Source organism: Emydura macquarii, unplaced genomic scaffold (assembly GCF_026122565.2).
Source record: "Emydura macquarii macquarii isolate MOO-44397 ecotype Brisbane River unplaced genomic scaffold, CSIRO-AGI_Emac_v2 contig_767, whole genome shotgun sequence".
NCBI classification, from domain to species: Eukaryota; Metazoa; Chordata; order Testudines; family Chelidae; genus Emydura; species Emydura macquarii.
In genome coordinates, this window is record NW_027130904.1 from 1,725,587 (window position 1) to 1,751,004 (window position 25,418).

The 25,418-nt window shown below is 37.4% G+C and overlaps 1 protein-coding gene across 1 annotated transcript in view; it reads left to right on the plus strand.

Moving 5' to 3' along the window:
* The window catches only part of RFX3 (regulatory factor X3), a 132,916-nt gene extending 109,430 nt beyond the window's left edge, over positions 1–23,486 (plus strand). The window contains exons 8-17 of the mRNA XM_067543060.1: positions 807–928; positions 2,285–2,397; positions 3,439–3,554; positions 4,019–4,173; positions 15,419–15,516; positions 15,879–16,028; positions 16,988–17,196; positions 18,641–18,794; positions 22,027–22,069; positions 22,957–23,486. Coding sequence (XP_067399161.1) covers positions 807–928; positions 2,285–2,397; positions 3,439–3,554; positions 4,019–4,173; positions 15,419–15,516; positions 15,879–16,028; positions 16,988–17,196; positions 18,641–18,794; positions 22,027–22,069; positions 22,957–23,195 — 1,399 coding nt within the window. The 3' untranslated portion in view covers positions 23,196–23,486. The remainder of the gene's footprint in view (positions 1–806; positions 929–2,284; positions 2,398–3,438; positions 3,555–4,018; positions 4,174–15,418; positions 15,517–15,878; positions 16,029–16,987; positions 17,197–18,640; positions 18,795–22,026; positions 22,070–22,956) is intronic.
* The last annotated feature ends 1,932 nt before the right edge of the window (positions 23,487–25,418 follow it).

Consider the following 25,418-nt stretch of genomic DNA (forward strand, 5'->3'; position numbering starts at 1 on the left):
GATTCATTAGTTAATATGTATACAGTCCTTTTAAATAAAAATGCTAAGGACTCTAAAAAATCAGGTCTAAGGTGCCTCAGTTTAGGCAGCCAATCATTAAGGTAACCAGAATTAGTTGATATTTTTTATGTAGTGTAGTTGTAACTGCGTCGGTCCCAAGATATTCAGTCAGTTCTGAATATACATGAAGAAGAGCTCTGTCGGGCTCCAAAGCTTGTCTTTCTTACCAGCAGAAGTTGATCCAACAAAAGATATTACCTCACCTAACCGTGATATTTTTGCACATTTTGGCCTTAGAGGCAGAGAGATTTTCCCGGTCTGAAAAAGCCCTCACTACCACATGGGAGTGTTGAAGAGATAAATTCTTTAATGTATGTTAGGCCTAGATAGTATAGTGATGAGCCATAGAAGCCCATGAGGCATATTCATTGCAGGGTTCACGTATGGTACAGTAAATAAGGTAACTTTGAATGATAAGTATAAAGAGAAATATTAAATAACTTCCTTGTTCAATGAACAGAGTTCAGCTGAACCAACCAGAAAGGCCCAGCTGGCCAATCAAACATAGCTTTAGTGAATCACTGTCCCCAGCCAGATTTAAATTTGAGTTAATTCCTGAGAGGAAAAGAGCAACCACAGAATCTGGTTAAATATAACTTTTACATACTGAAATTTTTATAAAATGGAGAAATCCTATTGAAGGATAGAGTAATTGAAGTGGACAGAATCATATTGTGTAATAGTGGATTTTTGAGGAATTGAATAAAAGGGATAATTTTGTCTAATTTTGTCTCCAAAATGTTTAGGTACAAGCCTATGCAGAAAGTGGATGGGGTTGCAGATGGTTTCACAGGAAGTGGTCAGCAGACAGGCACATCTGTTGAGCAAACTGTAATTGCCCAAAGTCAACATCATCAACAGTTTTTGGGTAGGTGAATGTATATTATACTGGTATATAAATAAAAATAAACATCTGTCATCACCATGAATGCCAGGTGATACTAGTACCATAATTCTCTCTAGATTTAGGGTGTCCCGTTCAAGCTGTCATTCATATTGGGGCACCCAGAAGTTATATATAGAAACTATATGCTCTACATCATGAAGTTTATGGAAAATTTCATATACCTCATATATGTATCGAAGAAAAGTTGTGCAAAATCTACATTTGCACTATACTTTTAAATACATATAATGCAACACAATTTATTGTGTTATATTGTGTGCCAGATTTACAAAGTAAGACCTAAAGCTGATGCCTTAACATTTGTGCTCACATCCATTGTATGCTTCACTCCTGATAGTGTGTGTACAATGGGGTTACAGTCAAGCTTTGCAATTGCAATATAGCTATTACCATTTGGAAATATGGCTATGTATGCTGTATTTTAGATGATATAATCCATATTATTGTAGATTGAAAGGACCAAAATTTGAAAACTTGTGGTCCAAGGTCTACATGCACAAAAATGTACAATTTGTGCATGAGGCATTTACCATAGATGAGCAAATAAAATTAGACATTTGCACACAGCTGTGGTAATTTAATAACTATTTGCATATATAGTTACTTGATTTGAACATGCCATTACCGTGCACACTTGGTTTTAGGCTCATAAACTCGGATTTTCAAAAGCACTCACCGTTGGCCTAACTCTGGCCTAACTTAAGTAGCAGCAGAGTTAGGCCAGTGGTGAGTGTTTTTGAAACTTCCACCCATAATTGGTCACACATTTTTTTTTACATACCAGTGTTTCTGTACCCTGAAATATTTATGCAACATATTGAACGTATACATTAGGTATGCATGAAAGTCCAATAAATTACAAATGTAAGCACTGAATACTCGAACAAATATGCTGCTGAATGTACTAAAATATTGTTGAGCATGCTAAACCTGTTCAAGAGTGTAAAATAAAATCTAGTCAGTGTGAATGTGCTACATACTAATATATTGTACTTTATCCTGGTGATTTACTGGAAATATCTTGTAGACTGAAATACCTTAGTGCTTGCCTTTGATGTGCTGACATAGGGTATACATAAATTCATTTTAGCATATTTCATATCATATATAATAATATTTCTACTCAAAAAATTAGTTTGTTTAAAATCTTCTGTTGATAATTTTTATTGCGACATAAAAATAAAGAAGTCTTTCTTCTTCAGGTACTATGACTTTTTAGAATTTATTTCTTTGTATCATTTTTAAATGTTTTCCTAATTAAACTGTAATTGGCACCATCCACAATAGCTTTCTTCCATTATGTTGTCATGGAAACAGATGCGTCTCGAGTACTTCCAGAGTTTGGAGAAGTTGAAATATCTTCTCTGCCAGATGGTACTACCTTTGAGGATATCAAATCATTGCAGAGTCTTTATCGAGAGCACTGTGAGGTAAGAAGGATGCTTTTCACATACACTGTTTTACCTTTGACTCTTACAGTAAAATTCAAACATTCTCAATGCAATATGATGATACAAAGCATATCACAGCCAGCCTGGGAGTGTCCAACTTGTATAAAAAGAAATTTGTTTATTCATTTCTAGAGGAAATTTTACAGTAAGATTTTTCTGGAGTATCTCATATATTTCATAGAACATTGAGAATGAAAATTATTTTCAGTTCTTAAAGTTTGTTCTTGATCTTGACATTTCTATCAAATTAGATAAACTAGATTTCAGATCTTGTGTACAATATTTTGGTTTTTGCCGTGGAAGTATGAATCTGATTAAATTAATCATTTATATTTTTTTTACATTAAGAAACAAATGATTTTTTTCCCCAAATATTATAAAAACAAGATTCCTGAGATGAGAGCTTTAAGCCACATTCCATCTGGAATATTTTTGTGGCTATTACAATTATTTCAAATAATGATGTGAAATGGAAAACATATATGAACCTTCAGTGCAGAAATAGTTGAGTGGCAAATTTACCTTGTCTGTCTAGATTTTTTAGCTTTTTAAAAAGTTTTGCTGATGTGAATTCATCAAATATACTTGTTTAGGGCATACCTTCTCTCAGGGCCGTATTATCCATTAGGCACAATAGGCACAGTGCCTAGGGCCTACGAAACTTTCAGGGACTATGAAAAAAAATTTATATATAATTTTTTATTTTTATTTTAAAAACTATTGATTAATAGCTTAAAATCAAATTAGTTATTTTGGTCAGGGGACCTACGAAGGCAAGTGTGCCTAGGGCCTACAAAGGTCTTAAAATGGCCCTGCCTTCTCTTTTTTGCCTCATATCCACTTACAATTGGATTAATGTATTTCTCTGCACATACTGGATATATAATCTGATCACTGCATTTCATCACTAATCCACCTAATTATGCAAAATATAGCTGGCATGTAAATGTTGTCATAACATACCCTGCTAACAAATATTTATGTAGAAGATTACCTACTTTTGCTTTTATATTTTTTAAGGCAATATTGGATGTTGTAGTGAATCTTCAGTTTAGCCTGATAGAAAAATTGTGGCAAACTTTCTGGCGCTATTCTCCCTCCACTCCAGCTGATGGCACTACTATTAGTGAACCGAGGTCAGTAAATGTCTCTTTTCACTTACTGGTTATCATCAACATTTAACAGCAGATGTCAAATCAGATAGAATTATAGTTTTGCATACTAACTGGAAACCTAATTTGGTATCACTAATTTACCAGGTTAAATGTTTATCCGTGCTAACTAGTGTTTACCAAAAATTGCTCTTTTTAACTGATTGTATATGTACATCTACCATTTTGTTTGATTTGGATGATTATGGTAGAGGTATCTTTTCATAATGTTGTATCCAATCTTTTTGAGATAAAAGGACCATTCTTCTCATACCTCTGTATAAGTTATGTGCTGTAGCAGAAATTTGGAGGATATTTTTCAGTCTCAGATGACACAAGGTGCAGCATATATCTTATGTTTTATTAAATAAAATATTTTAGTCCATTGTTTTTCTATCTGCATGTAAATGCATTTTCATTTATTCATTTGATACATTTGTCCACGCCAGCAATCTGAGTGAAATAGAAAGTCGACTTCCGAAAGCAAAGCTGATTACTCTGTGCAAAAATGAGTCTATTCTGAAATGGATGTGTAACTGTGACCATGTGATGTACCAGGCTTTGGTGGAAATTCTCATTCCTGACGTCCTTAGACCTATTCCTAGTAAGTTGAACACAGATGGCGTATTGTAAGAATATTTTTTGTCTGGTGATCTTATGCCTACAGTACTGCCCAAGAAACCTTTGGGAGTGATTTTAATGGTTTTATAGAGTAGAAAGGTAGTAGTAAGTGTATGCATTGTATTTAAAGAAAAAGGGACTGATGATTTCACCACATTTATAAGAAGATAGAAACAGGCTTCCAGAAATTTGCAGGATACATTTTCCTGAAAAATGTGCTTTTGTCATTGTATGTTATATATTTTATTACACTTCAATATCAAAAACTTTGTTCCTTTGTACTCTGACTCTAGTCTACGTGGTAGATTCCAACACACTATGAGTCTGAGCCAAAGTCCATTGATATCAGTCGGAGTCTTTCTAGTTATTTCAGTTGGCTTTCGGTTACGCTTTATATTAGTCTTTTGAATAACTAATAAAAATTTTATATATGCTATATGCTTTCATTTCTGGACAACTAAATAGTTGTAGTTGATCAGAGGGTTACTAAATTCAGTAGGTTATGAATTTTAATGCTAAATTTTACTATTAAAATGGCATAGTGCAAAGTCAAACATTTTTAGCCGTATTCCTTTTTTCTATCACATTCTTTGTTCTCTGTCTGACATGATAGACTCAATGACCGATTGTAGTATAATATCTTGCCTAGCCAATCACTATCAAATTGTTTTACTCAGGAGTACAGTTTTCTTTTCAGAGCTAAAATTATTGGAATCCATAATTGCTCAGGCAGTGCATTTTATGGCTGCTTTTGACAGAAAACTAATTCACCTTGGTTTCCAGCAAAGTTGAATTCCTTTATCAAGCACTTATTATGTCATGCTAAATATTATGAATATATCTTCCATTAACAATAATAGTTAATGATATTGTACAGATAAAATCCATATAACTATTTATGCATTGTGTTTGTTTCATGAACCAAACAATAGTCATTTTGGTTAAGTTGGATTAATATTTTAAAGAGATGGTGCCTCAGATAGCCTTGTAACTTACAAAGCTATTTTCTGCTGGTGTCAATATTACTGCTACTAATGATTCCAGTTGTTACAGATAGGTTAAAAAAATTACACCTACACCTTTGTAAGAACATGCTGCTGACCTTAACTTGTTAATGAAAGAGAGTGGAACTTCACTATATACAGTATATTACTTGTGGTACAAGAAATGTTCTCTTTATGAATCTGAAAGTCCAAATGCCAGCCATATAGTAAGACAATTTTTTCTGAAGTTTTATAGGGAGTTAAAAGAAGTAAAGAGTAAGAAATTGGTGTATTGTAGTTGCATTTTTACCCTTTTATCAATGTCCTAGAAAAGAGAAGAAGAAATGTTGAATGATTATCCTTTTTAAATATAGAGAGTTAATAGGCAACCTTCATCTACGCACTTAAACTAATTAGCTTTGACGTATGTTTATGAAAGAGTTTATTTTTCTATCTAATGTAAATAGGTGGAATCTTATTTTCAAGTGAATTCAATCCAGCTCAGATATCCAAAAAAAAAAAAAAAAAAAAAATGTCAATTAAAGTTCACCAATTGAATTGAAGTTTGAATGAAGGAGAAAAGAGCAATTAAAATCATCCTCCATTCCATCCACACAAAGTAGTTTCTGATTTTAAAAAATGTATTACCTAAGTGAAGTTGTCATGGAAAATGTTAATGTTTTTTTATTTATATATATATTATTATTTTATATATTTTATATTATTATTATATTATACGTATATTATTATAAATATTATATATTTATATATATTTTAATTTTATATATATATATATATGCTTATTGATTTATGTACCAGATCCTACTTTTTCCCTTGCCTTTCACTTGCTTCCTCTGCACTGACTGGTAAGTCTCCAGAGAAGTTAGCTTATTACCTATGACGTCTTCCTGCCTACTCTCAATTTATTTCATGAGCGAGGTGGAGCAGTGTCAGCACAGGGTTTAAAAAAATTCGTCATTGATGGAGCATATACGTTCAGTGCTGTAAATACAGATGTTTGGGTCCTCTTCATTCTGTTTGCCATTATTGACAAAGGATTTCCATTAGGAATGAAATGCAGTAATGGATGAACATACCATTAGTTATAGTTGGATGATTATATATATTGTATGTGGGATTCCTGTTGTTTGGATAATTCTTGATAGAAATATCTTTTAATCCAAGGACTGCCTCCAACCAACAGTCCTCTTACTGTTTTTTATGGTATCCTGGTGGCCTCCCACCACACCCTTATCTCTTCAAATGTCTTTAGAGGGCAGATATTTGATGCACTTTATTTTTTGGATCTTCAGAAGTAGTTACTTAGTGTGTTTCCCCCATCATGATCTTTTGCAGGAGTGACAGCACACCAGTAGGCCCTCTTCCCCTAAATTCCCCTCCTGAAAGGTGAGTAGCTTCCCCGTCCTCCATTTATGAAAGTTAAAATCCCCCTCACACTTCTACAGTGATCCTTTAATTAAGGTACTAAAACATATCTTTCTGTCACAAAATCCATTTGGCTCAAGAAAAATCCCTAGATTTAATCCAGATGTAGTCCTTTAGCACAATGCACTCTGGAATGTGTCTCAGCTCAAGATATAAAAAGCCAATGCAAAAATAGCATTAGTGGAAGCAGCAGTAGTCTATCTCCTGCTTCAGAGTTTGAGGAAACGTCTTCCACTCACCACAATAGGCTAAATACAGGATTTGGGGAAATGTAGTTTACGTGGCTGGTCCCATAAGCAGGGGGATGGATGAGGCTCATTTGCTAATGGCCCCCTGGAGAAAGCATCATTCAAGAGTAAGAGTGGAAGCTTAGAGCAAAAAGGGGGAGTGATTGTCTCAATGAGTGCTAGTTCTTCTTCGAGTGATGGTCCCCGTACGGATTTCAAATGTGGGTGTGCATGTGCTGGAGCCAGAACAGTTTTGTAGTAATAGTGTCACTTGACCTGTATGTGCATCGTGCACTGTCCACATGCTCTCATCCGAGATTATAAGAGGCCATGTGGGTCGACGCCACTCCAGTTCCCTCTTATGAATGGCCAGAGTCAGAACCCCTGTTTCTCGGTGCTATTAGCCTTGCTAAGAGAACTGTTTGTCTGTTTTTTCAGTGTATATAGTTGTATATAATAGCTTGTAAGACTTGTTGTTAGTTAGGATCCCCGTTGCACTTTTTTCCCCACAGGGGAGAACCCCCAAAAAACCCTTTCCCAGTGATTATGCCCCAGCAAGCTGGCTTCAAAAGCTGTGCTTCATGCCTGAGCTCCTTTTCTGTGAGTGACAAATATCAGCAATGACTTTACTGCCTCAGCAAAGCCCACATTGTAGGCCATTCTTCCATCTGCCGATCGTTCCTTCTGTGAACTCAAGAAGCTAGAGAACTTTGACTCCATAAGTTTCTAACGGAGAAGGCTATGCACCCATGTGTGCAGTCTGATCTGGGACTCGCGGATCTGCCGGAACAGCATCTGTCACTGCTGGTGAGCACCCCTCCATTTTCCTCCCGAGCACCAGAGCTGTCAGTTCAGCCGGAGAAGCCCCACTGTAAGCATAAGAAACACAGGCATGGGCATGGGCCTGAAATGCAGTGTTTCCTTCCTGAGAGCCAGGTTGCGTGAAAAGTTGTGCATTGACCCAGCTGCTCCAGTTTCCAAGAAGCCCCAGATGGAGCATGAGGCAAAGCACCACCGCGATCCACCAGTACCGCCTTACCAGTCCGACACCATCTTCACCACTGGCACCGTTGATGCCACCAGACCCCTCCAGACTACCACGCACAGTTCCCAGCATGCTTGGATGCCTGGCACCGCTGATGCCTGTTGAGGTGATGTGCCCATATCTGGTTCCCCACTGCTCTCCAGTCCCTTGGATATCTTGATTATTCTGTCTCTGGCAGATGAACCTCTCCTGCTCCTCCCTGAGCAGTGCACTTCTTCCGCCCACCTTGCACTGGTGACCCCAGCAGTTCTGCCCATACTGGACCCATCCTCCAAGTCTGAGTGCTTTTTGGAGCCGGACTCCTACTCCTCATCTGTCCAATATTTCTGTCCAGATCCCAGGTTCCAATCACACTATCCATCAAAGTACGACCCTTCTGCCGAGCCATGGTTCTACTATCTCCAGGGCTTCCTTATGCCCAGTGACCCATACACTTAGTCCTCTTGGTCTCCCTACCGGGACCTTGGGGTACTGCCGGTAGTGTCTTACCGACCATCCTCTGCACACACCACATGCCGCTCCATTTATGACAAACTGGAGGAGGACATAGTGCAGCCAGTAGCACCAGTCCTCATTCGAAGCCTCATCATCACCGGACGAGGCACTAATTACACCTTCCCTCTCTGCTCTGGATGACCATAAACAATATCACAACATGCATAGTGTAGGAAGTCCAGGACACACAACACCAGTTCCTGGATATTCTGCAACTGCCAGAGCCTTTCTGGACTGCCCTCGCTATCCATGAGGCCATCCTGCAACCAGCACAGTCAGTCTGGCATACACCAGCCTCCTGTGCCCCTACTCCTAAGAGCGCAGAGCGGTGATACTTCGTCTCATATAAGGGTGTGGATTTCCTTTTCACCCACCCACTCTCCAACTTGCTCGTTGTTCACACAGTGACTGAACACACCAACAACATCTTAAGTCCACTCCTCTGGACAGAGTGGCAAAGAAGCTGGACCTTTTGGGGAGAAAAGTTTATTTGTCTATAGAACTTCAATTCCAGTTACCAGGCCCTCTTGGCAAACTACGATTTTCTTACATACTCTAAGCTCGCAGTTTTAGGTCTTTCTACTGCCAGACAGACAATAGGACTGCCAAGTGCTGCTGGAAAAGGGAAAACTGGTCACCAAGATGAATCTCCAGGCAGCTGTGGATGCCGCCAACACTGCATCCTGCTTGTTGGCAACCGATGTTGTTCTCCACTGAGACTCCTGGCTCCAATTGTTTGGGTTCCCTAGGGAGGTCCAGATCACTCTTGAGGATCTGCCCTTTGACAACCAAAAAGCTCTTTAGTGACTAGATGGACAAATCCCTCCACTTCCTCAAGGATTCCCATGCCACTCAGCATTTACACCCTGGCCCCAACCCCAATCTGCAGGCAGCAGAGGTTGTCCTTTTGCTCACGCCCCCTTCCAGCTCTACTTCCAACGACAACAGGAGCCATCCCAACATTGTCAGTACACTCAGCAATTCTGTTACTCCACCACTACCACTTCTGCCCTCTTGACCCTCCCACAACATCAATCGAAACAGCCATTTTGACTCCCCCATCAAGTCCCATAAGCCTCCTTCTACCCCTTCCATGGTTCCCCATGTCAACCTTGAGGACCATCTTCCCCTGTTCGCCCACTATTGGGGCAAGGTCACCATAGATTGGTGGGTACAGGACCTCATTCACAGGGGTACTCTAGAATTCCTCTCTTTCCCCCCTCGTCTCCTGCCCCATGGTGGCACTGAAGATCTCTCCCATCGAGATCTCCTTGGAGAGGAAGCAAGACAGCTTTCTCCAGAAGGGCACCATAGAGCGCATCCTCCTCCATTATCAGGGCCAGAGTTTTTATTCCGCATATATCTTTATTCTGAAAAATGGAAGCGGCCATCTCCCCATTCTGGACCTCTGATAACTCAACAGATTCATATGAAAATTCAAGTACCGTATGGTCATGCTCCACCTCCTTATCTCTTCCCTCCCTCATGGAGCCTGGTTCAGAGCTCTTGATAGGAAATATGCATATTTCCACAGTGACATTCATCCAGCGCATCAGAAATGTCTCCATTTTACAGTTGGTCATTCCCATTATCAGTTCCGTGTCCTCCCCTTCAATATCCCCACTGCTTCCTGCCTATTCACAAAAGTCTTCGCCGTCGTCACAGCCCACATGTAATGCCTCGGCCATTCTTTAGTTCTCTACCTGGATGACTGACTCCTCATTGCAACATTACACAACCACCTCCTTTCAGGTATCCAGACCCATGCGATCTCCTCGCTAATGTGGGCATTTGTATCAACGAGGAAAAGTCAGTCTTTGTCCCCACCCAATGGATCTCCTTTATTGGGGCATGCCTGGACTCTCTCACAAGTTAAGCTTTCCTCCCAGCAGACCAGTTTTCCACCCTCACCTCTCTCTTCACTATGTTATGCTGCAAACCTCACACCTGTATCCACCAATGTCTTTCCTTCTTTGGCCACATGGCAGCCTGCACCTCCATAATGCCCCATCCCGACCTCCATATACACTGCTTTCAACTGTGGCTCAGAACTACATTTTCCCACACTACTCTTCATTTTCCGCTGTTTGGGCACCCCGCGCTGGGACCTCTTTGTGACCAGCAAGAACCACAAACTTTCCCTCTTCTGCTCCAGAGCAACATTGGGGATGGACAACACTGGGGATCCCTTCTCCTGCCCTGGACCAATGAAGTCCACGGGCTGCAGCTGGGGGTGAGGCGGGGCAGGAGCGGAGATGTGGGGACAGAGTGGGACTGGGTGGTGCTTCCTTCTGGCCCCCACTGGGGGCTAGCCCAGATCCCATTGCATCCCCATGACAGTTCGTTCATGCCCCCCTAAGGGAGCACGCCCCAGTTTGGGGACCTCTGCATTAGACTCCTTATCCATTCCTATCTTCCTGGATTACCCCCTCCAATTTAAACGGTTGGGCCTCACCCACTCTTCCATCAGAGTCTGTCTGGCAGTGCTCAGTGTCTTCCTCCCCCCATTAGATAAGTTCTCCGTCTTCACTCACCTAACCACCATTCTTCCTCAAAGGTTTTTTTAACGCCTTTCCACTGGTACAAAAACCTATCCCCTTTTGTGGCCTGAATAGCACACTCTGCTCTTGCTAAATCTCCCTTTGAACCCCTCGCAACCTGCTCTCTCACCCCCCTCTCCATGAAGGTGATCTCCTTGATGGCTGTCACCTCAATGAGACAGCTTAGCGAACTGACAGCCATGATGACTAACACCCCCCCATCTTCTATAAAGACACATTTTCCTTGCATGTACACCCCAAATTCATCTCCAAGGTGCTCTCCACGTTCCACCTCAACCAAAGCATTCACCTTCCCATCTTCTATCCCAAACCTCCCACATCTCACAGGGTCAAAATGTTACATTCTCTCAACGTCCACTGGGCACTTGCCTTTTATCTCCAATGCACCTGTACCTTCCATGCTGCACCAAGGCTCTTTGTCACCATTGCTGAAAGCTTCAAGGGCCAAGCCTTCTCCTCATAACACATCGCCAAATGGATCTCCCATTGCATTGCAGAATGCTACTCTCTCTCTCACATATCCCCTCACCCCCTGGAGTCACAACTCACTCCACGCAGATACATGCCACCACCACGCTCTGACTCGCGGATGTACCTTGACAGGATATTTTCAGGGTGGCCTCGTGGCACTCTGTCCACACCTTTATCGCTCACTATGCCATCAGCCCAGCAGCAGCGGTGGATGCAGCAGTCAGCTGTGCTGTTTTACAAATTGTAATTTCTCGCATGTCCTCGCACTCACCTCCACGTTGACCACTGCTCGCTAATCACCCATGTTTGGAATCCATATAGGGACCATCACTCGAAGAAGAGGAGATTACTTACTGTAACTGAGGTTCTTTGAGATGTGTGATCCCTATTCGGATTCCAATACCCACCTTTCATCCGCTCTGCTACAGACTCCATTGCTTCTTGGTAAAAGGGATCCTGGAGTAGCGTCAACTCGCAAAGCATCTTATAACTTCAGATGCAAGCATGCGGACAATACACGAGCAGGTCAACGGACACTGCTAATACAAAACTGTTCCGGCTTCAGTGCACGGTGCTCATATGCACCCACATTTGGAATCCAAAGAGGGCCCATACACCTTGAAGAACCTCCAGGTACAGTAAGTAACCTCCTCTTTCTTACTGGCTAACTGACAGATCATCAACTACAGCTGGTCCAAAAAATAAAAGATTATGGAAATTTTGGCAAATTCTAAAAGCGTATTTATACCATTATTTTTCATAAGCTAATTTTCTGATTTTTTTTTGTCTGCCAAATTTTTTATTTTGAAAAAATTCCACTATGTAAACCAAAAAAAAAAAAAGAAATGAATGAATACTAGGAAAAAAGAAACAAACATTTTGAAGAGGAACCAACATATTGAATTCTCTCATTGAAGATTCTTTGGAAAATTTTCAAAAAAACCGAAAAGCTGATGACAAAATTGAAATGCTTTCATAAAAACTTTCATTTGGAAAAAAAAAAGCCAAATTTCAGAGAATGAAAAATTTATTTAAAAAAATGCCCATCGGATTCAATCCTGACATAAGCGAAGATCTTTGTTATCTCAAGAATCTAGGAGGGTTACCAGAACTACTGGGAGTCACTGGTAGGAAATTCTCTTCTCCCCACTGAGGTCAAGGGAATGGATGACAGTTTTGGGAAAAAAGGTTGTTCTTTTCCATCCCCTCACAAAGAAGAGGAAAGGCAGTCTCAGCTTTATATGGGGTTCATTTCTCAAGGATAGTGAAGTTGTGTTGAATTTATTTCGTTGTGCTTCCGCATTTCCTAATTCTGGCCACGTCATTGATTGCAAGTAATGGAAATCTTGCAAGATATCTTGTCATGAGATTTGCAGTTCAAAGAATAGAGTATTTCAGATAAGAATCCAGATTTGATGGTTGCTTATCCAAATCAAGCATTTTGAGGTTCCCCATCACTTTTAACCACCATCTTCTGTTGCTACATCTTCAGATGCAATGCATGTTCAAAGTCCCCTTTAAATATAGAACTCAAACTTGTTTTCAGGTTGCAACATTTACTGTTTTAACTGTTTCTACTTAGACATCTTCAGGCCATGGAAACCGAGCTCTTCCTTAGTTTCTCTTACAATAGCATTCTGTTAACTATGGTATCTATATTTGTTATACATCCAAATTTTGTCTGCCTATGACTTCAGCATCAGTAATCTTTGCAATCCTAATACTACTGTAGAAGATCAGCACTTTTAGTTCTGAAGTCAGCATCAGCTGGCATGTTACTAATGAAATAAACATCACTACTCCTGATGCCATTTTCTGCAAAACCTTTTAATATTGTCAGCAGCATGTCACAGGCTGTAACAAATCAAAAGCAGCTCAGGTCACTTTCTTTGTTAACTTCGTATAAGGTTTACCTTGTCACTCTCTAAGTTAGTTTTCTTGTGTGATAGCCAAATCAGTGCCTATAATGTCTAAAGGAATGCAGTTTTTAAGGTCTTTTGTAGTTACAAGGCATATTAACAATCATTGCTTCCAATTTCCTTTCTGGAATAGGGCTTAAGAAGAAAAGGCCACACACATTTAGGTAGCATATATTCACTTGATTGAAACAAAGGGCACAGAATTTGTTTTGGATTTAAATTGACAGTCCTCCCTCTGAGGTCTTTACAAATTCATGCTCATTCTATACAATGTTTATCTTAAATAATCTATTTTATATACATAAAAGAAACTTTGTTTTACTATCATCTACTCCTCTTTTTCTTCACAACAGAAGACACATTTATTCTTTCAATGTTCATTTCCTCTTATCACAATTATCTTGAAAGTAGGTTAGAGATACTTTGCTCTGAAAGATAAGTATATGAAAGAAATGTTGTACAATATTTGTTGTACAGTGTTTGTCCATGAAAAGACTAATTTCGCCTTGGACAGCTAACTATTAACTCAGTAGTTACAACGTAAAGAACACTGTATCTAAGAAATTCTGTAAAACCATTGATCACATGAGTAAATGCATAGTTAATTAATGTGTACAGAAATAAATTTGCATAGCACCAAAAGTGTGCTAGGTACTTAACAGTCAAATAAAAAGAAAAGTCTTTTTTTGTCCTAGAAATCTTATGAAAAAGCCTGTTCTCCTAAGACTTCCAGCCCAATTTTGCAACATCACAAGGGTCAGGCCTTACCAGGTTCACCCATCACTAGTTCCCACAGCATCACTGAAAACAAAATAATATGCTATGAAGATAAATATTTTTTTTCTTTTCTGATAGGTCTAACTAACCTTGATTGCTTAAAAACCCCCACTACTTTAACTTTAGTTGTAAGTGGACATTTCTTAAATAATGTGACTTTTCTTTACAATTAATTCTTACTCTACCAGAGAGATATGAATTTATAAATAGGACCCAATCAATACGCAATTATAGACATTTGCATTGTTTCCTCTTACATGTCATTCAAAATCTTTTAAAGACAATTGAGTTTCCCCACTTTCAAGCTTTTTTTACACCATTTTTACAATTGCAGTGTTCATGAGTCTTGAAATTTGTAGGTTTCCTTTCTCTTGTATCTGACACTGTTTTGGTGGATCTATATATTACATCTGAGAGAGCAAGTGAGAGGTAAGGAAAAGTGAGGTTTTACTTACTGTGGAGGAGTTCCTGTTTTCTTTTCCAAGTGTAGCTCCCTCAGCACATATTTCCCTTCCATCCCCCTTCATGAACTAGAACTTTTTCTCACTTGAGAAATGCCGGTTAGTGTCCATCTCTTCCTTTATAGAAGGGAATATGATGTCACAGGCTCATCGACAGGGCTATAAAATTTCTCTCGAACTCCTGTGTGGACCACTCATCAGTGCTGAGGGAGCTGTACTGGGAAAGGGAAACAGAGGCTGCTCCACGGTAAGAGTAACCCCACTTTCTATCAGTTGTGTATTGTTATATTTTGCTGATTGATATTGCCTTTGAACATTGCACCATGTATTTTATTCTTTAAAACTGGAATAAGCAGCATGATGGCAATGGTGCAGCACAATTTGCACTAACTTTAGGAAATTGTACTATTGTAATAATCACAATTTTCAGCAGCCTCTCTGTACCTGAGAAGAAAAAGCACTGAGTTGAACTGGAAAGCTGAAAATTAATGATGTAAAGTTTCTAGAGAATTCTGCTTGTTTCAATAGATACAAAACAGTTGTTACACTTATTGATGTTCCTCTACAGAAATGCCTGAAACAGTACTCGCCACTGATGTTTTGTTGCTTTGGCCATAGACATTTGAAAGCTTCTTAGATGAGGAAGTCATTTCTGCTTGCAAAACTGAAAATATAATAATTGTTGCATATTATATATGTGAATGAAAAATTTTGAACCTAGACTGGATAAGTCTCTGAGTATGTAAAAACAGCAGATTTCATCAGTGTAGAATATTAAAGTATAGAGTTTCAGTATAGGCACTTTGACGTCTTTTTCATTCAATTTTATTCTTTAATGTTTAGGTGCCTTGACCCAAGCCATTCGCAATTTTGCAAAAAGCCTTGAAGGTTGGCTTTCCAATGCCATGAACAATATTCCACAGAGAATGATACAAACCAAGGTAAAATTAAGTAAGCATTTAGTTTGGAATAAAAGTTACATTATTCAGCTGTGAGCCTGAACAACATTAAGGACTGTAGTAAAAATAGTAGCATTTTGACAATTCCAACAAGTGCTATTGTATTTATCCTGAAATCTAAACATGTAAAGGGATGGAAAATTAATGTTTGCTGAAATTCTTCAAAAGAAAAGAGAAAACATTAATTGTTCTGTAATTTTAAATGCTGTGATTCACAAGTGAGATGGCTCACACCAAATTAATATAAAAAGAGTTAAAATTAAATATAAAAGGATCATCAAGGGACAAGCTGATTCAAAAATAATTAAGTGCAATATTATTTGAGAAAATGGATTTCTTCACAGATTGCCGCTGTAAGTGCCTTTGCCCAGACTCTGCGAAGATACACATCTCTTAATCACCTGGCTCAGGCAGCTCGTGCTGTGCTTCAGAACACGTCTCAAATCAACCAGATGCTCAATGACCTTAACCGTGTTGATTTTGCCAATGTCCAGGTAAACTGTAGTTTTACAAAACAGAGAGTTTAAGTGTTCTCTTTTGTTTTCCCCATAATTCTGAACCATTAATATTAGCTCACATATTTCCATCCAGAAAATGCAACTGGAACATTTTGTTCAGGTGTATGCTGAGTGCTTTTCTCCAAAACTAACAGTTTACAAAACTGTCCCCAGGAAGAAAAGGCATAAGAGCCTTTTCCTCTCAGTTTCCCCTGTTCCAACCCAACGTGTTCTGCTGACTTTCATTTAGTGGAGATGCAAATGGGGTGTCCACTTTTTTTTAGAACTAACCTCTCTCTCTCTTGTGATGTGGTTTAAAGCAATAGGTATGGTCTTCTGGGCATATCTAATAGTAGCTAACTATACTGCAATATTTCTGGTGAGGGTGTCCTTTTTAAACATTTTTTTAAACATTTAAAAGTAATACACTTACCTGCTATGGTCACAATATATTTCAACTGATTTATTATATTTAAACCCAGTTTCTCTGGAAATATACTTAAAATTACAGGCAAACAAAACAGCCTTAATATCACCAACTGCTTATTACTCTCTGCGCTAGTACTCCTCTGCTCAACCAACATGCTGCCACTACACACCCTACAACCCCACCAACTTCTGACATTTTCATTATAAAAATGAGGAAGAACTAGAGTTAAAGACGTTTCATATGAAAATATTTGAATATTACAGTTTATTCATGTATAGTTTTTCTGCTGTATTTTTAGTTTAGGTATTTCATTTAAAGCCCATTTTCATATTTTGTTTATTTTTTGTCCACCTTTTTGTTAGAATGAGATTGGGGGGGATTTAAAAATAAAAATGGCTTCATTAATTTGCCTGAGTAATTCATCCTCTTCATTCAGATGATTATTTAATCTTTCATAATAATTTTTCTTTTATCCATTAGCGTCACATATTGATTTTAATTGAAGATATGTTGTGTACTGTAATAGGAGCAGGCTTCCTGGGTATGCCAGTGTGATGACAACATGGTTCAGAGACTAGAAACAGACTTCAAGATGACTCTACAGCAGCAGAGCACTCTGGAGCAGTGGGCTGCCTGGCTCGATAACGTAATGATGCAAGCATTGAAACCATATGAAGGAAGACCCAGCTTTCCTAAAGCAGCACGCCAATTTCTGCTAAAATGGTCTTTCTATAGGTAGTACTTAAAATTCTTCTAAAATGTTTTCAGTGTATTTTATACTTGGCTGTTCATGTGTGACAGATTTAAATAACATTGAAGAAAAAATAAGATCAGGTCACAGAGCACTCATCATTAAAGATCCCATAGCATTTTTCGAAAGGGTAGGGTTATTAACCTCAAACTCAAGGCCAGAATGCAACTCAGTGTTTGATAAGCAATCCTTGGACTGTTTCAGAAGCATTGGACAAGTGCAAATGAGATCAAAATTTGGTCCTAAGTTTGTAACATGTTCAGGGAATCTTTGGGATGAAACACTATATAACTGTAAAATTATTTTTATTTCATTTTCAGGGCAGATTTTTTTTAATATGTGGAAGAACATTAAGCTAAAAGTAAATATTCTATGTTAGCTCTGCTTCTGTTAGCAAAGAAGAGCTGATAAATAAAGTATATTCTTTGTGTCTCCTGTTTGTATATTAATAAATGGTCATGTTATGTAACCTTTTTTCCTGTCTGTATAAAGCACATTGACAGAACATTTCTTAATTTTTTAAAGATGATCCGTTCTAGCATCTGTTTCATGAGTTGTTAATATTGTGGAGTTTTTCAAATAAAACCTCCATTTGTACATACAACAGGTATACCTGATAACTTATTGGCACAACTTATGTGACCGGGTTTGAAAACTGTATCAATGAGAAATCTGTACCATTGTGTTACACTTTTGGTACCACTGATGGTATAGCTGAAAGGCATATTTTCTTCTGTACTTTCAGATCTTTTTTTTAAAGTAGAATAATTATATTATAATGTTTTTTTATTTAAGATTCAAATAGAAGACTCTTTCTTGCATTTTAAGGCTACTTTTTCAAAGAGCTGATTTTTGCATGTGTCTAACTGGTGTGCATGTAACCTTTGATGCGTGCCCCCAAATTGGGATGACCTATACCAATGCATTGAAAGGTGTGCATACATAAAGAAATACACTTTTGAAAATCTGGCCCCTAGATTCTAGGAGTATGGTCTCACAAATGATAATTTCAGAGAAAGGGGAAAGTTGTTTACCTGTAAAGAGACTTCTCTAAAAATAGCATAATGTAAAAATGCATACTCACCTACTCTGTTTAACTTCTGAAAATTGTTTGGTGTGAATTTATACCAAAATAATTCATATTTGCAGAATAAGGCATGATATATAGATTCTGGAGTATATATTCATGGTATATAGATTCAGGCAAATAATCTTTTCTAATATCTTTCCTGCATTGCTTTCCTTGACATTGCACACTGAAGACCCCATAACTCAGGAGTTTTGTGTCTGTGGATAATGTTAACTGCAGAAGATTCTACTTGGAGTTAATTCTCCATATGGATAAGGCATGTAATTCTAAATATGGAGTAATTGTAATATTTATTTTATATATATATATATATATATATCTTTTTCATTTTTAAACAGCTCAATGGTTATTCGAGACTTAACCTTGCGCAGTGCTGCTAGCTTTGGTTCTTTTCATCTGATCCGCCTGCTTTATGATGAGTACATGTTTTACTTAGTAGAACATCGTGTTGCTCAGGCAACAGGAGAGACACCTATAGCAGTTATGGGAGAGGTAAGATAATATGCAAGAGACTTGACTGGTTGATTTAAAGATGAATTTTGAATATACCTTTGCAAAATGTCTGTAATTTCTAATTAAATGTGGGAAGTATTTAGAAATATATAACAGCTGTAGCCATAAAGTTTGGACCAGGTTCAAAACCAACATTTTCAAACTTGGGTGCCCAAAATTAGGTATCTTAATCCATGTTTAGGCAACTAAATAAATTACCTGATTTGCACAGTTATTGAGCACTTATAACTCAATACTCTATATAGCAAAAGAAAGCTGTAGTTAGAAACTCTTCTTGTCAATTAACTATCTGCAGAAAGTAAGAATTAATTTCCTTAGACATTTGCATAACAAACTGAAAATCTGAAATACATATATTTGGATTAGATATAACTGTCTCAGATCCCAGCCTTGCAAACACTTATCTATGCTTGATATTACACATGACTAGTCCTTTTACTTCAGTGATACTATTCATGTACATAAAGTAAAACACATACATAAGTGGTTCCTGGACTGGGACCCATATAGTTAGCAGGTGGCTAATCTAATTGAAACGTGGTTGTTTTTAAACCATGGAATCATCATGTCATGTCCTATTATATTGTTAAGTTAACTCATAACTTAAGTTGATTTCACACAGCATTCTTCCCTCCAGATCTATTTAATATTATTATTAAATATTACCCATAGATGTTTTACTTTAGTAGAGTTTAGGGCAGTGCCATATACTGTCAGTTTAATTTGTGGCATGTCTAAATACAATAATATGGCATGACACAATTTAGAAAAATAAATCATTGTGTTTCTGAGTAGCCACCTGCTAACCATTCAGATATTTATATCCATTATAGGCTTTTTTTAAATTTCCCCATTATAAGGTATGTATAGTAAGGAATATGTAAAAATGTAGAGTTGCTGTGTTTCTGTCTTTTTAAAAGAAATAGAATTTGCCGAAGGTGAGGTGTTTTGCATGAGGGCTTCAATAATGATCTGGTATAAATTGAGGAAGGGTAAACTTTTATAGGTTTAAGATTATAGATTACAAGAACCAACCCAAAACTGATTTGACCCTTGGGGAAAAAGTGATTAACAATTTTTTTTTAATTTATGCCATTTATGTATCTCTGCACATCCTGGTTTTGTATGAAATAGCAAAAGGAAGGCTAATTCTTTTTGTATTTTTGACCAGGACGAAGCCAAGTAGTATTATAAATATACAAATATAAATTGTTACCTGAGATATATAGGTCAGATTTTGTTCTGCAATTTCTTATTCAAAAAAGGGACAGAACTGGAGGATTGTTTTCCAGGTGGTGTGGGTGGCTGTTTTGCAAACTAACTAAATGCATTGTTGCCTATGTCAGTTAATTACCAGAATAAGTGACACCGAAGTAAACCCTGATTTGTTCGGACACACTGGAAGAAAGACAAGAGGCACTGGATGCAATTTAATTAGACTGCAACTTTGTTCACCTAAAGTATCTGGGAATATCCAGTGATATATTGTACAATGCAGGTCATCATCATATTCACATAATCTCCAAACTGGTCCCAGCCATCCCATTGCTGGGATCCCACCACCCTCTCCTTGCATGAGATAAAAAGGGCTAGAAAAGGAGGGGGTCTCACCTCACTGCTGTACCAGGTGTAGAAGCCTCCAAATCTATTTCTCAGTTCATTTAAGGAATGCTTTCCTTCAAATCCTTTTCCAGTCCATTTCATCTGATAACCATATCCCTTCCGTAACAAGTACCTGCGCCGGACATCTGCCACAGGAGACAGCAATTTAGCTTGGCTGCTTCCTCCACATCCTACTCCAGGTTCTCAGATACTTACTGATTCCTTTCTTAATACTGGACAAAAATAATCTGCTCCCCTGTCACATAAGTGTTCCTCATCCTCCCCAAATAACTCGGGAACCCAGTAAGGCAGGGATAGTCGATAGGCAGACACACACTTTTAACAGACTGCAAAATCTTTTTATTTACTTATTATTATCATTGTTATTGTTTTTGTATTATTTTCTCTGGAGTTTGGACCTTGACTATACTACACTTTGACCAGGAAACTTGGACTGTGACAAAAAATAATTGATTACCCCTTCAGTAAGGCATGTCCTGCTGTGCCATCCACCCTCAACCTGGTCTAGCTGCTTCCTGCTGTTCCCTGCTACTTCTGTGTAAATTTTCCACCTCTACTGCCCATTGTAGGGAGAGAACCTCTTTTCTTCAAGTGAGATGGACAAGGACCCACCATGTACAGCTGTGAAGAGTACACTTGCACAGGTGCAATGCATCTACATTAGGTGTGTGCACCATATCACTGCATCAATGATGTTGTGACCCGGGTACAAATTTCTCCGTTATAGACAGCATCTTAAGGGGAAATTTTGTGGAAGATTTTTGTTAAAATATTGGCCGCACATCATGGGCACTGACAATATTTTCTGAACTTCCCAACGCAGAAATATCTTACTCAAAAATCTTACTCAGAAATATCTTACTCAAAGAGCTTACACTCAAAACAGGCAAGAATCCTGGTGAAGCTGTCAGATTATTATTTTAATCAGCATTTTAACTTCAGGTTTTAATTTGTTTCACCATTTTAATAGCTGAGGCTTTTTCATTTTAGCTTTGATGTTATGTCCTTAATGTAAACAATGATAAAATGGATCTTAGTGGAAATGGAAAATGAGCTACTGTACTAAATGAAAGTCTCACTGATTTTCTTCACCCTGTCATCCTCACCTCTACATATGCTTCCTTTCTGGTCAGTAGAAAAATTGTATTAAAAATCACCAAAAATAAAAACCAAACGGTCTTATTTGCAGGAAAAACTCCAAGATGATTAATCTACCAATTGTAACAACTTTTTTCCCCCAAACAACTGGTATATATTTAGTTGGACTGTGTCTTTTCTAAAATATGCTGTCATCCATCTTAATTTTGAGAACTTAGTTTAAAGGTTTCCTGGTTTCTGCACTACATAATCAGAATTATACAGCTTAAGATGGGTCAGTCAAAAACAAACGTTTTTCTTGCTGTTTTTTTCACTACTGCAGCAAAGCAATTATTTGACTGTAACTATTTTGAAAAATTGGTGAGTTCAGTTGCAAACCATTTTCTAAGTACATGATAAAAAGAATGAAATACATCACCATTTGTTTTGTTTAAATGGGACATGTGGTATGGATTTTAAGACTAGCTAAGAATATTTATTATTTTTGCAGTTTGGTGATTTAAATGCTGTTTCCCCTGGAAATATGGATAAAGGTAAGTACTTAATCTCTTCAACATGTAACTTTATAGACCTCGTGTTATTTTGGAGCAAGACAAATCTTAATATTACACAAATATAGTAGAGCAAAGCCTAAAACTAGTCTTCTGAATTAATGTTCTAAAATAACTACAGTATGTTTCAGTATATAATAATTACAGTACGCTGTAGCTATGGACTCTAATAAGAAAATCTGTTAAAGGGGCTTATTGTTTATACATAAGTAGACATTCAGAATGTCACCCCAAAACTAGCTACCTGCTGGTGCATGACTCTATGCACATCTGTGTACAGATAGTCCATAAAAGTTTTAGGTGAATAAGGACTGCAGAATTGGGCCCATTGTTTGTAAAGCACTTTACCAAATAACACTCTTTAAATAGCAAGAAGTATAACAGGGAGCTGGTAAATTTCTGAGTCCTCTAAATAGAGCCTAGGACTTGGAATCAGCAAATCTGGTCTCTGTTCTCTTCTTTTGCACTGGTTTGCTATGTGATCTTGGGCAAGTCACTTAGCTTCTGTTCACCTCAGTTCTTGTTAAATTCTGCAGATGAAAGGTATTATATAAGTACAAAGTTACTGTTATTTATTAATAATAATATTACATTTATTTGAACGGGCTTGAAGGGGGGAAAAAGAAATTGCAATATTAAGATCCTGTACTATAATATTTGAAGTCGAGTTCATTGAACACATTTATTTTGCATTATGCATTGACTTTTTCCAAGTAAAATCTCAATTTTCAGTCTGCACCTTCTCAGGTAGCTAGATTTTCCTGTTTTTCATATCTCGTGTTATTTGCAAAATAAAAGCCCTTTGTAATTCATAGTGTTTAGATTGTTTTTCACTGTATGCTAGTTTCGTGGTTGTTTGTTTTGTGCAGATGAGGGCAGTGAAGTTGAGAGCGAAATAGATGAAGAGCTAGAGGAATCTGGAGAGCCACAAGCCAAGAGAGAGAAAACGGAGCTAACCCCGGCATTTCAGGTGGGCTGCTTGCAGCCAGTACTAGAGAGTGGAGTACAGCAGAACCTTCTGAACCCACTTCACAATGAGCACATTGTCACAAGTACTCAGACTATCAGACAATGCAGTGCTACTGGAAATACATATACTGCAGTCTAACAAATATTAAAGCTTTTTTTCCCCTCCAGATTACATTAGCCCTGTTGACGTTGGGCTTACTATGAAAAAAAAGAGAATTAGTCTGAAGGTGACTGTTGTGAAATATTAGCTTTGCTGAACATTACCGTTATTGGAGTTGTGAAATGGAATGGGTGTATGTATTTTGCCAGATCTGTTTAAAAAAAATTTTTTTTGTACACAAAATCATTTTACATTGGTTGCTCAAAATTAAGAGTTTTCTTAATTTCACATGTCAAGAAGGATTTTGCAAAGCTTACTGTTAATGTTTTTATCCTCTTATAATTAAAGTAATTTAATTTTTTCATAGTTTTTTAAAAATATGTTAATGTTTAATTGTTAGTTATGGTGATGATTTCATATACATAGTTTTTTAAGTAGATGCACTTCTGTGAAATATCAAAAGAAATATTTTCTTTGATTTACACTGGAGGCATATTCATTTGACAGCAGATGCATCAAATTTGTCATAAAAAGGTGCTTTTCATTGGACAGAACTAGAAGACACTATTTTGATCACATTTTTTGAGCATTCAGTGAGAAAGTCTTGGAAATTTTTATTATAATGCTGGAGGGTTGGGAAGATCTATTTTTTTCTTTCTCAAAGGAAGAGGTGAGTTTTCTGCATTCATGAATGCAGAATAAATGAGAAAATGGTAATGTGTACATAATAAGTGTACGTAATTATCAGACCATCATGTAAACAATGCAAGCTTCCTTTAAAAACATCAGTTTTACATTTTATTTGCATACCAGTTCCTCTGTTTGAAGACTACTGATTCTATATTTGAGACCACTGCACAGATGCTTTCAGCTGTTAAGTGGGACTGTAGTAGTTAGATACTCAAGTTGGAAAAGAAGTGACTTGATTTTTTTAAATGTATGTGCTACTTATGCTGAACTGGACGTACAGGAAACCATTCCATCTGGATGACTTTCTTCTATTCCAGGTCTTTTTCCTACTAGTAGTTCAATCTGCTGCTCTTATAAAAGATAACTTATAGAATGCAAGGAATGTAGCAACCTGCATCATATTTACTTCAAAAATATTTCCTGGTTCTTAAAGTAAGTGGATTTAAATTTTTACAAAAATTAAATAAGGCAGTGTAACTGGCACACCTCACTTGTACTTATTCCCAATTGTGTAGAATTTGAATAGGTGGCTAGATGGACCATTGCCATTTAAGAATGTACATCAGGGATCATTGTACCTCGGCTATTACATGGTGCCTTAAACAGAACTGAAGCTAAGATTTAGTACTGTTTGTTGTTATTATTAACTCTTAAATTCATTCAGCAAGGTGTGCCTGTCATTTTCAAATTCCCTAAGAAGTAAGGGCAGGTTACATATTCTTCACAGAAATAAAGGAAAAAATTTTTATTACTAAATGGTTTTAATATCCCTCTTAGAGTGACAATAAACCTATTTTTTCTTGTTTCTAGCTGAATTTCACTTTATTACAAATGAGATGTGCTTGGGGATCTGGAAAGCAAAATTAGCTTTAATACCAACTTCAAATGTTAACAAAGTAGGTTAACTCCAGTCCCAAGCATGGTTATATATTTTCTAAACCCTTGTCTACTTTTAATTTTAGAAAGTAAACAAAATGAGCAGGTACTTAATGCAGCGCATGTTTTCAATTTGTATGTGTGGTGGGGTGTCAGTCTGCAATTATGTTTAATAGCTAAATCAGAGAGAATGTATGTACATCCCATTTTAGTTAACACAAAACATCTCACACGTATGTGTGATTGTTTTATACATTTCATTATTTTTAAAACAGGCACACAAAGCTACTCAGTTCAAATAGTGGAAATAAATAAGCAAGCAAAATAGCCAAAAATGAAGGAAAGCACATGTAAAAAAAAAAAAATTCAGTTTTATTGACAGGGCCTGTTGAAAAAAACAAAGGAGTTATTTAGTCTGGTTTATTTAGTGTGTCTGTGGACTGATCTTTTACATGTACCAAATGGCTGAACAGCATGTGAGATGAACAGTATATTTATAGTATACATCTTTCTTGCTAGAGTTTTCATATGCTCCAACAACAGATACAGATCAAGTACATTTTCATAATACTAAACATTTTTAATGTATGAAATAAGTTATAAATCGCTTAGAGTTGTATGTTGCAGAATTTGGGGGCCAACTTTCATGCTCTATAGCTCACACCAGTCAATGGGTGTTTTCCTTGAGTAAGAGTG